This window comes from Cynocephalus volans, chromosome 1, assembly GCF_027409185.1.
Source record: "Cynocephalus volans isolate mCynVol1 chromosome 1, mCynVol1.pri, whole genome shotgun sequence".
NCBI lineage: Eukaryota > Metazoa > Chordata > Mammalia > Dermoptera > Cynocephalidae > Cynocephalus > Cynocephalus volans.
In genome coordinates, this window is record NC_084460.1 from 32,664,208 (window position 1) to 32,677,354 (window position 13,147).

The 13,147-nt window shown below is 35.6% G+C and overlaps 1 protein-coding gene across 1 annotated transcript in view; it reads right to left on the bottom strand.

The window, feature by feature from the left end:
• Nucleotides 1–13,147, bottom strand: part of RBL1 (RB transcriptional corepressor like 1) — a 75,047-nt gene that overhangs the window by 35,854 nt on the left and 26,046 nt on the right. Inside the window, exons 7-12 of the mRNA XM_063103147.1 lie at nt 12,273–12,322; nt 11,479–11,665; nt 9,922–10,088; nt 5,916–6,028; nt 5,385–5,488; nt 1,144–1,281 (exon numbers count right to left, since the gene is read on the bottom strand). Coding sequence (XP_062959217.1) covers nt 1,144–1,281; nt 5,385–5,488; nt 5,916–6,028; nt 9,922–10,088; nt 11,479–11,665; nt 12,273–12,322 — 759 coding nt within the window. The remainder of the gene's footprint in view (nt 1–1,143; nt 1,282–5,384; nt 5,489–5,915; nt 6,029–9,921; nt 10,089–11,478; nt 11,666–12,272; nt 12,323–13,147) is intronic.

Below are 13,147 nucleotides of genomic sequence, written 5' to 3' on the forward strand. Positions count from 1 at the left end.
ATATACACTATAATTCTATTTTAATAAGGGAAAAGATCTAGAACAAAGTCTAAGTATATACACAAAAATATTAATAGTGATTATTAATAATTACATTATATCATATGATTTTAATACATTTATGTATATTTTCTGTTTTTCTTCAACAAGCATTATATTATTTACGTGGTAAAATAACAAAGGCATTTTGCTTCTTGAATGAAATAAGCATGTTATAAACAAAAATAAATTGCTATTAGGTTGTGGGCAAAAACTAAACTCATTCCTATGGGAAAATTTGAAATACACATCAGTGTTAATGTAAGTATATAGAATCAACTTTCCCTAAGAAATCTAAAAATATTTTAATCACACTCAGTCAACAATTCAAACAGATAAACTTTCCAATGATATGCATTTTCTACAGCTTTAACTCAGGCATACTTCAGGTATACAAATTTAACTCTTCAAACTAATTTTTCTATTATCAGTAGTTTGCAAGTAGCACAGATACTGAAATATTAACTAAATCATGCTAATAAGTGTTAACAGTAGCATTAGTCTTAAATTCAAACACTAGGTAACATTAAATGCTATTACTAGGATGACTAAATATTATAGACTGTGATGATTTAGCTCAGTAGCTGTGACCTCTATATTTTATAAGAAAAAGGTTAATAAAAATAGTTCCATCAGAAAAAAAAAGTAAGGTAAGTAAGATTCATCCACACTAAATTAGCTCAAATTAGGGGAAGAAGCATGATCTGTTATTACATCTTCATGAGCTAGACCATCACCACAATCAATTTTAGACCTTTTCTTTCTCCTGGGAAAAAGCATTTTTGCTCTTCATTATGCATCTGTTTAATAAAATTATGATTTTCATTCATAAATATGGATAATTTGAAGTTAAAGTACTTGGTTCCAGGTCACATTCGCAAGTCAGTGGTGGAAAAAGAACTGAAGACAGGATTGGTTTAATTTACTGATACCTTCATCCTCTCCCTTTTGTTCTTCATTTCACCCAAAAGAAATATGTATGAGTATTTTCAGAACACCTCTGGAAATATTTTCCAGACATCATGAAAGCATGTTTCTCCATTACTAAGATAAGTACAATGTTTATGTGAGGCACACTGTAACAGAATTTTGCTCTCATCTCACCTTATAAAAATAAAATGGTTGCAAATTGAGAACTTCAATAATCCAAGGAAAAGTACGAGGTGAGCTATAGGCAAAGAGCACAATTTCCAAACAACAAGCCATCAGGGAATGATGAAATATATCCTGCTCTAAAAGAACCTTGGGGAAGAGAAAGGCCACAATTTAATATTTCTCAGCAATTGCAGTCTTTGCCATTCTAGAATTAAAGAAAACTATAGAAACAAGATAAAATAACTTGTGCAAATCACATTATGCTAGATTACCAGAGATAAAAATTATAAGCTTTTTTTCTAATCTTGATCAGCGGCAGATCTTAAGTTTAAATGAGTCATACATAACAATCTGCTTTAAAATCTGAACAAATAATAAAATAGTCAATGTTACTATCAAGAGAAAAGCATCAGTATTGGTTCTTTTTTAAATGACAGCTGTTTTGTCAAATAAGGGTTTATTAATCAAAACACTGAAATGGAAGGTAATGTCACAGCTAAGACAAAAAAGTTCAAGAAAGAAATATTTCATTAAGAAGACTATTTCACCATTGAGTTTAAGATTTAAAATAAAACTTTATAGTTTTAAAGGTGTTTGTTACCATCCTTCTTTCAAATATCACCTGAAATCAACAAAGAGAAAGAAACAGAAACTCCATTTTGGATAAAACTAGAAATCCACAAAATATGAAGACTAAAAATGGATGGAAGGATGATAAACTACTCAGCAGATAGGAGGATGGTCAAACATAAGGGCCTGCAGAGTGAAACTGAAATGAATTTGCTTTATGAAACCTGGGAAGGACATAGCAATTGAGGGCCCAGGCGAAATGGACAGTATGCGTGAGGCAGGAGCTGACAGAGATGGGTGATCTGAAAGCCTATAGGAATTAGAGCCCCTCAGGTCCCCACCCAACCCCTCAACCCCTACTCTAAGGGGACAAATGACAGATCTCTAGTCTATCCCCATAGGGATTTGGTGGATTATTCTCCAAAGAAACTGAACCAGAGACTCAGAGCTAGAAAATACTGGGAACAAAACAAACTGGGATTTTAGGTGAAAGTCTGCGGACCAAACTGTAAGACCAAGTTTCCCTTCCTTGTTCTGCTCCACAACACCAACAGCCAGGGCAGAGATTAGCAGATCGGTCTCTGGAGAAACTGAAATATCCTAGAAAAGCCTTACAAACACCAACAACTGAGGGTCCCTAATCTACCTGATTACCTAAGGCCACTGGACTTATACCTCAACTCTTGCACACACAGCTTTGGATCAACTTTTTAGTACCTCATTCAAATATAAGTAGACAACCAAGAATAGTCCAACGTTTGAAGAAGACTTGTAACTAAAAGGCTTAGGTGAAAAAAAAAAAACAGAAAAATTCAGAGACAGAGAGACAAAGCCGGCAGCAAAAGAAAACTTTAAAGAAATCTAAATTAATAACTTAGAGAACAAGAAAGAGATGGAAATATAGTTCAAATTAAAAATTCATTAGGACTAAATGATGAAAAGTTCAGTAAATATCCTTAAAAGTAGAACAGGAAAGACAAAGAAATAGAAAACAAGAGAAAAAAATAAGAAAATCAATTCAGAAGGCCAATCATCTGAATAATAACTACACAAAAATCATCTGAATAATAAAAACTCCACAAAGATAAATCAGTGGGCAATTTATGATTTAAGAAATAATGCAATAAAATGACCAAGAACTGCAGGACATAAATATCTAGACTAAAAAGAGCAAGTCTGGGCCGGCCCGTGGCTCACTCGGGAGAGTGTGGTGCTGATAACACCAAGGCCATGGGTTCAGATCCCATATAGGGATGGCCAGTTAGCTCACTGGGTGAGCGTGGTGCTGACAACACCAAGTCAAGGGTTAAGATCCCCTTACCGGTCATCTTTAAAAAAAAAAAAAAAAAAAAAAAAAGAAAAAAGAGCAAGTCTGTAGAAATGCCAAACAGATGAATGAAAAAACCCACAATAAAGCGCCTTATTACAAATTTTAGAACATCAGTGATAAAAGGAAGATACTAAGAGTCCAGAAGGAAAACAGGTCACATACCAATACAACTGGGAATGAGAATGCCATTAGACTCATTAGCAACACTGGAATCTAGAAGATAATGGAGCAATGCCTTCAAAATCATACAGGAAAATAATTATCAATCTAGAATTTTATACACAGAAACCTATCAATCAAGTGTAAATCTAAAATAAAGACATTTATGCAGTCTTTAAAAAGATTTAAGGTGAGGTAGGTTTCTAGACTTTACTTCAATTGGCAAAGTCTATAGCAGTAGACTGCTATTACGTACATAAAATATAATACCTAGAGCAACCACTAAAAAAAAAAACTATATAAAGAGATATAATCTACAAAATGTCCGAGTAACCTACAGGAAGGCAGGAAAAAGAAAACAGAAACAACAACAGCAACAAAAAAAAAAAAAAAAAAAAAAAAAAAGAGAGAGAGAGAGAGAACAAACAGAAAACAAATGGCAGACATAAGTCCTAACATCAATAATTAAATGTAAGTATTCTAAATTCACCAATTACAAGACAGAAATTAACAGAGCAGATAAAAAAGTGATCCAATTATATGCTACCTACAAGATACTCACTTCAAAGATAATGACATAGCTTGAAAGTAAAAGGATGGAAAAAGATATACCATGCAAACACAAATCAAAAGAAAGCAGAAGTGGCTATATATAAACGTCAGATAGACTCCAGAGCAAAGAAAATTACCAGGGACATAAAGGTACATTTTATAATGATAAAAGGATCAATTCACCAAAAAGACAGAGAGCAATCCTAAATGTGCACACACCAAACAGTAGAGCTTCAAAATACGTGAAGAAAAAAATCTGACAGAACAGAAAGAAACAGATAAATCCACAATTATATTTGGACCCTTCAATACCCTTCTCTCAACAACTGAGAGAAGAACTAGACAGAAAATCAGCAAGGATAGAGAAGAACTCAACATCATCATCAACCAATAAGATACAACTGACATTAATAAAAAACTTCACCCAATGCTCATAGAACATTTACCAAGATAAACCATATCCTGGGCCATAAAATAACATCAACTAATCTAAAAGAATTGAATTCATACAGAGTGTATTACAAAATTATAGAAATGGAAAACAGAGTAGTGGCTAAGGGGAGTATGTGTAACTGTAACAAGTAACATGAATGACAGAACAATTCTGTATTTTGATTTTGGTGGTGGTTATATAACCTACACATGTGATACAATTGTACAGAGGGATACATACATTGTTTCAATGTCAATTTCATGGTTTTGATATTATACTATACAAATTATAACCACTTGGGGAAACTGGGTAAAGGGTGCATGGGACCTCTCTGTATTACTTTTACAACTTTCTGTGAATCTATAATTATTGCAAAATAAAAACTTAAAAAATTTACTTCTTTCTAAGGAAGTTATGAGAGGGTATGTTCCATCATTACGTTAGGATAAACCACAAAAGCAAAAGACATGGAATCCAGAAAAAAGGGGAACAAACACAGAAGAGATATGAAGAAAATTTCCAAGGTGAAAACAAGAAGAAATTCTATTACAATAGTTATGCAGCACCATCCTTAGACATCAACTTGTTTTTATTGGAATAGGACAGAAGACTCCAGGAGTTACTGTAGAGGAAGAGAGGGAGAGAGGAGGTAACGGAAAGACTGAAATTGCAGAAAAATCTTTTACATAGCTGCTGGAGAGAGTGGTCAGACTTTGTCAAAAATTAAAAGGAAACAAAGTAATTACACACACACATACCCCACCACCTGCTGGAGAGAGTGGTCAGACTTTGTCAAATATTAAAAGGAAACAAAGTAATTAAACACACACACCCCCACCCACCCATCCACCACCACCACCATTTTAAAATCCAAAATCCCTGGGAGGTATGAATTATCAGATTAATTATCAGTTAGCTTAATAGTTGGAGAGACTGATTAATACTAGCTGGGACTGAAGGACAAAAAAAAAAAAAAAAAGATAGAAAGGGAAAGGACACTGACTGTGTACCAAAGATGAATTTTATGTATTTCACATTTCTGCCTAGATGTGGCTAATCCTGGATGTGCCAAAGTCAATTAAAGTAAACTACAATGTCATTTTGGCCAAGTTGCCATAAACTGCTGACCTCCTCAAGCCTCTCAAAACACTGCTTCCACACTAGGACTTTTGGCCCTTGCCAGTGGCTGGGAGTGGATTTACTTACTGACATGTCCATTCCATGAAGTCTTCGGGTTTCCTGAACCATTACAGTCTCTAATATTTTATAATACAAAATTTCTGCCAGCTTCAGTCTGTTTACAGCAAAGTCTACAGGGGAAATAAAGGGAAAACATGTACTGATGAAATCTAGTTATTAGGGACTGAAGAACAACTTTTATAAACTTAAATCTGATAAAGACTTAAGAATCTTTAATGTAAGAATTAATTACATTAATTAATGTAATTCTTACATTAAGAATAAAAGGGAAGGAAAAACTTGAATTTCTACTTTCTGGGGGACAATCTATGTACTATCAATGCTATGCCAATTTTAGTTTTCTCTTCTCTCTCTTTTTTTTTTTTAAAGATGACCGGTAAGGGGATCTTAACCCTTGACTTGGTGTTGTCAGTGCCACGCTCACCCAGTGAGCTAACTGGCCATCCCTATATGGGATCCGAACCAGTGGCTTTGGTATTACCAGCACCGCACTCTCCCGAGTGAGCCACGGGCCGGCCCTTAGTTTTCTCTTCTTACCTATATGAGATCCTGGCTGTTCATCTGTTGATTGAGTATAGTGTTGGCAGAAAGTTTCTCCAATTCCTTTCAGTATTTTCACAATGTTTTCCATAGGATTACGCACACATGATCTACAAAATACAAGAGGAACCTAATTACCAGGAGAAACACCAGACTACTAACATTTCTTCTTTCAAGAATTAATGTGGGGGCTGGCCAGTTAGCTCAGCTGGTTAGAGCATGGTGCTGATAACATTAAGGTCCAGGGTTCAATCCCTGTTCTCCCACTGCCAAAAGAAAAAAATTAGTTTGGTTTTTAGTGGCTAAAGTTCTATTCTCAGTTGTAAACTTACATATGTAAATAAAGCGTTACATATGTAAAATTTTTTATATATACAATATGTAAAATTACATATAGAAATATATTAAATTACACATAATAAAGTTACATATAATATTTTTAACATATATGAGAAAGCTTTGTTTCTATGAATTTGACTACTTTATATACTTCATATAAATGGAATCAGGCAGTAGTTATCTTTTTGTGATGGGCTTATTTCACTTAACATACTCAAGATTCATCCATGTTGTAGCATGAGATGATTTCCTTCTTTTTTAGGGCTCCATCACGTGTAGACAGCATTTTCTTTATTTATTCATCCATAGATGGACATTTAGATTGCTTACACATCTTGGCTATTGTGAATAATGCTGCAGTGAACGTGGTGTGCAAATATCTCGAGATCTGGTTTACAACTGGTTTACAGACCACCCCCAACTTATGATGGTTAGACTTACAATTTTTTGACTTTACGATAGCACTAAACCACTACACATTCAATAGAAACCATACTTCGAATTTTGAATTTTGGTCTTTCCCCTGGCTAGTGATATGTGGGACAATATTCTCTATGCTGGGCAGTGGCAGTGAGCCACAGCCATGCGATCATAAGGGTAAACAACCAATATTTGCTAACTTTCTGAAGAATACTATGACTGCTAAACCATCAACAAGTGTCAATGTCCCAGTGCCTTCTACCAGTTATTCTCAAGCCTCATCAGAAGAGAAACTGATGACCCTGTCACTGTGGCATCCCATCATCCAGCAATTAATTTTGAAGTTCACTGCTTCAAACATTGTTTAGGCCCAGTGTGCTTTTAGCTGTTTATGTTAATGATGAGTACCCATACAATTCTGTTCTTCACTTTCAGTACAGTATTCAATAAATTACATGAGGTATTCAACACTTTATAATAAAATAGACGGTTTTACCCAACTGTAGGCTAATCTAAGTGTTCTGAGCACATTTAATGTAGGCAAGGCTAAGTTATGATGTTTAGTATTTTAGGTGTATTAAGTGCATTTTTGACTGAATGATGTTTTCAACTTACAATGGGTTTATCAGGATATAAATCCATCATAAGTCAAGGAGCATCTGTAAACCCAGAAGTGGTACGGAGTCATATCATAATCCTATTTTTAATTTTTTGAGGAACACCTCCATATTGTTTCTCATAGTGGTTGCGTCATTTTACAATCCCATTGACAATGCACAAAGGTTCCAATTTCTCCACATCCATACCAATGTTTGTTATTTTCCGGGTTTTTTGGGAGGGAGGGGGGAGTGGCATCCTAATAGATGTGAGGTGATATCTCATCGTTGTTTTGCATTTCCCTGATGATTAGTGATGTTGAGCACTTTTTCATATGCTTGTTGGCAATTTGTTTTTTGTGTTTTTTTTGTCTTTTTATCGTGACAGGCACTCAGCCAGTGAGTGCACTGGCCATTCCTATATAGGATCCGAACCCGCGGCGGGAGCGTCACCGCTCTCCCAGCGCCACTCTCCTTAGTGCGCCACGGGCTCGGCCCAGCAATTTGTATATGTCTTCTGGAGAAATGTCCACTCAATCCTTTACACATTTTTTTTTTTTTTAAACTTTTTTTTGGCAGCTGGCCAGTATGGGGATCTGAACCCTTGACCTTGGTGTTAAAACACCACACCCTAACCAACAGAGTTAACTGGCCAGGCCCCTTTACACATTTTTTAATCTGGTTGTTTTCTGTTACTAAGTTACAGTTCTTTATATATTTTGGATATGAACCTCTCATCTAATACATGGTTTGCAATTATTTCATTCATTCTGTATGTTACCTTTTCACTCTGTTGATTGTTTTCTTTGCTGCATAAATGTTTTTAAGTTTCGTATAGTCCCATTTGTCTATTTTTGCTTTTGTTACCTGTGCTTTTGGTGTTATATTCAAGAAATCATTGCTCATTACAATGTCATGAAGCTTTTCCCTCACATTTTCTTCCAGGAAATTTATAGTTACAGGTCGTATGTTTAGGTCTTTAATGCATTTTGAGTTAATTTTTGAATATCATATAAGGGTCTATCTTCATTTTTTTGCATGTGGATATCCAGTTTTCCTGGCACCACTTGTTGAACAGATAATCCTTTCCCCATTGCAGTCTTGGAACCCTTGTCAAAGATTGACCAGATATGTGAGGGTTTATTTCTGGGCTCTTTATTCTATTCCATTGGTCTATAGGTCTGTCTTTATGCCAGTTCCATACTGTTTTGAAAACTAGCTTGTACTAAGTTTTGAAATTAGGAAGTGTAAAACCTCCAGCTTTGTTCTTCTTTCTCAAGATTGTTTTGGCCATTTGGCATCCTTTGCGATTCCATATGAATTTTAGGTTTTTTTTTCCCTATGTCTGCAAAAATTGTCATTGAGATTTTGAAAGGGATCTCACTGAATCTATAGGTCACTTTGGGTAGTATGGACATTTTAACAAGCCTTCCAATCCATAAACATGGGATGTCTTCTCATTTATTTGTGTCTAGGTTCTTTACTCACGCATTCTATATTTCCTTCTTTTTCTTGTTGCTATGTTTGTATAGTTGCCTTGCTACTTCCTTTCAACTTATGCTTAAATGGGTAGTTCAATCCAGACCTATTTACTCAAATGCTGTGGATGATAGATCTCCATGACAGTCTTCCTACATTATCTACAACCTGCTTATCCTTTTGAGGCTAGGGACTATTCTGTCTACTTTCTTATATCCAGAATCAGGTTTGGAGAATGAGAAAGAGCTCAGCTGGTGCTATATTCAACTTTTGTTGGAGGACCAGGGCTTTGCTTTCTCTTCTGAGATTTAGTTACATGACCTCTTTCCAGGGCTCTCTATACCTAGTCAGGGATGTCTTCTAGTTTTATGAGGATCTCTCCTCAAATCATCACACAGTGTTGGAAATGGCAGCCCCTGGCAGTTTTTCATATTTCTGCTGGGATCCTGGTAGTGGTACACAGGAACTTTCACTTGGGGAGGTTTCTATGAATTTTTACCCATCTGCCTACTCACCTCATTTGTTTCTTTCCAAATTTAAGGTATTAATGAGCATTCTCAAGATTCTATCAACATACCCTCTTTTTCCAGTACTGTTTCTTGGGGATGGGTATACCAGAATTATCCATTTTCTTTCTTGACCAGTACCTTGAAAATTTATGGCATGAAATCATATCCCTTTCTTCATTTGGTTGCTGCTGGTAAATACTTTGGTTTTTACTATTCTCTTATTTCATTGGGTATGAGGAAAGAAGGTTCTCTGATCTGGCTTCATTCTACCATCTTTACCAGTAAATATGTCTCCTTTCTTAAAAAAAAAATTGCATAAAATTCCATTTTATGGCTACACCACCAATCAGTCCCCCATCTAATGGGCATTAAGACTGAACACATTTAAAGTAAATGTAAAAAGAAAAACATGCATAATTCAGGGGTGGTTACAAGAGTGGAACCTCCAAACTAAATTTTAATATATACTTAACGTTGGAAGTGTATAATCCTATGAAATAACATTACATATAATTTTTAATAGGTACTTCTGTTTTTGATTGAAATGGTATAGTAAAACTTGCCAAATGTATTATCTACTATATCAAGAATTCTGAATATACCGAAAATAGAACAAGGAAACTATTTTTTAAAAAACTTTAGAAAAATAACAGTATTTACTCAAAAATATTTATAAGTTGTTCACTTGGTGCATTTTTCAGTCCAGCCACAATACTCTGTAACCGGCTCACACTTTGGGTGGCTGAAGCAACAGGAGTAATGACTGCTTCTTTTTCTCGTAAATACCGCCGTCCTGTCAACGGGGTAGAAGGTGCGAATGATCTTTTCTGTTGGAAAAAAAAAATCTGTGAGATTACAAGGTTACCTTCCCCGTTATTATATGTTTAATTCAATACATATATCATCTTCTCTATTCATACTTAGTGGTAAGTTACTTTCTTCCCCTTTTCTGGTTATTTACCAAAAAAATTTTTTTTCATTCTAAGGTTGAAAAATGGGGGCTGGCCAGTTAGCTTAGTTGGTTAGAGAATGTTGCTGTAACACCAAAGTCAAAGATTTGGATCCCCACATTGGCCAGCTGCCAAAAAACAAAGAAAAAGAAAAATGGAATACCCACAAAACTTTTAGCAATATTATGCTAATAACACCCTTATATCTGAATAATATTTTTTTCAAAGCACTTTCTACTTATAATCTCATTTTATCTTCATAAAACTCATTTGAAATGTAACATACACATATTTTAATTTTACATATGAGGAAACAGGCACAGAGAAATTTAAAAAAAACTTGTTTAATCTGACAAAATTAATGGCAAGGCTTGGGTTAAAACTCAGGTTATCTACCTTCTAAACCACCGAATTTTCTATTAAATCTCATCCTCCTACCCATTTTACACATAAATACAGAATTAAGCTTTGGCCATTAACAATCAAGTCTATAGCCATATGGCTGAAGTTATTAGGAAGAGCACACAGTTTGTTTTGGGTAGGAAAGCAAACTAAATTTTAAAGCAACACAACAGAAGGTAAGATGAAGCAAAGAAAGAATGGTAAGAAAAGAAAAATTTCTGATAACACCAAGGCCACAAGTTTGGATCCCTGTATAGGGATGGCTGGTTCACTCACTTGGGAGAGCGTGGTGCTGACAACACCAAGTCAAGGGTTAAGATCCCCTTACTGGTCATCTTTAAAAAAAAAAAGAAAAGAAAAGAAAAGAAAAGAAAAATTCCTCTTTCTATCAAGACACATATTTTACTAATAAGCCCAAGTGTGCTGGGAAAATGTATCCAAAATATGAATAACAGCAAGAAATGAGGTAAAAAATACTAAATGCCATAGTTTTTCTTTGTCTTCTTCTTTTTTTTTTTTGATTTAACATATGCTTTGCCTAGGAATAAGTGGCATAGTTTTAAAATTACCTTTTAAGGCTTTTATGAGAAATATGAAAGTCAAGATTTAACTTGAAAGATGCTTCTGGGCCGAGCCCGTGGTGTGCTCGGGAGAGTGCGGTGCTGGGAGCACAGCGACGCTCCCGCCGCGGGTTCGGATCCTATATAGGAATGGCCGGTGCACTCACTGGCTGAGTGCTGGTCACGAAAAAGACAAAAAAAAAAAAAAAAAAAAAAAAAGAAAGAAAGATGCTTCTGCTGTTAGTAGAATCACACACAGAGAGAAAAAAGTCACTCAAGACTGAGGCCAGGCTAGGTTATATTACTTTTTCAAAGTGTTGTTGAAGGTTATACTCCACATTAGCCTGTGCTGTCAGTTTCCCTAATGGGGTGTCACCAGTGAATTTTCGAGGCGTTCCGATTTCTTCTTCTGCATCTGCTCCCAAAAAGATCCTCTCATCAAAGTCACCAACAGTTAGAACATACTCTTCATACTCCTTGTTCACTGCCTTGCTGCAAAGAGAATTATTTTGAGCTGCTAGAATAAAACTAAGTTACAAAGTGGATTTATCTTGACTTGAAGGTATATTTGGAGTCGACAGCTTGGGAAAGCTGATGACTTTCTAGTTTTTATTAAGTGTCCATTTAACAATATTAGAGGTTCCTATCTGATTATGGACATTTTTCACATTCACATACACAACAATAAATTATTCTGAAACAGTGAGTGAAGAGAATACATAATACTTAATCTGAAAATTAGCTAAATTTAATTAAGGAAAAGAATACGATATCTGATCACTGAAGAAACAATAGTGGCTTTGAAATATGGGGATTCTGAATGTGCCAAAATGTGAAAAATGATCGGATGTAAAATCAAATACAGAATCATTGGGTCCATTTATCAGTTTTTCAGGAGAGTAGTTGTTTTAAATGCCAATGCTTTCTTTAAATAGATGTACTTAGAGCCAGCAAGGCTTAGTGACAACACCTATTCAATGCCAGTAAAGCAGAGGGAACTTGGACTTGGAAAAGTTACCTTGATATGTTACATTTAACAAATTTCAACAAATTATTGGCAGCTGGTAATAGGCCAACATCATTAGTGCTAGATACTTACCTATTATCAGTAAAACTGGAAAGGTCTAAGAGGCATTCTCCTTTTAAAATCTGGGAAGAAAAAATTATTTGGGAACATCATATAATATAATTAAGCACACTGACACACAAAAAAACCCCATAAAATTTATCTAAATTTTCACACTGTTGGTTCTTATTAACACCCACAGAAAACAGAATTACTAAATATTCTTTCTGGGTAAAACACATTGAGCATGCAAATAAAAGTTTAAATTCAAGTTTTGAAAATATTTTGAGGTTAACCTATGACAACGGTTTTCAAGTTTTAGTGATATAAGAATCACTTAGGGAAGCAGGCAAGAAGCAGAGCATGCCCAGGTGCCTAGTCAGGAGACAAAGGCTGCAGACCCCTCAGCCCAGAAGCAGGCAAGCAGCAGAGCATGCCCAGGGTCATAGGCCAGAGCAGAGGGCAGTCTCCCCTGCCTGAAAGCAGGCAAGGAGCATAACGAAAATACCACTTCCGCATGCGTGGCCCACCACAGCCACCACCACAGCTGCCACAAAAGTGGCTTGATGCCACAGCACTAGCCACAACCACCATGCAGGCAGCCCACCAGATAGTCGACTGCACTGACACAAGCAGAGTCACCAGAGGAGACCGGAAAAAGAAGATGACTCTCTCCTCAAACTCCACACCAGGGTAATAGAAGCAGCAGCTGCTCTACCGGATGACCAGACATCAACGTAGAGATACTGGAAATATGAAAACCCAAGAAAATATGACACCACCAAAAGAAAACAGTAATTCTTAAATACCAGACCCTATAGAGCAAGAAACCCTTGAAGTGACTGAAAAGGAATTCTGAGCAACAATGTTAAGGAAACTCACTGAGATATGAGAAGACTTAGACAACA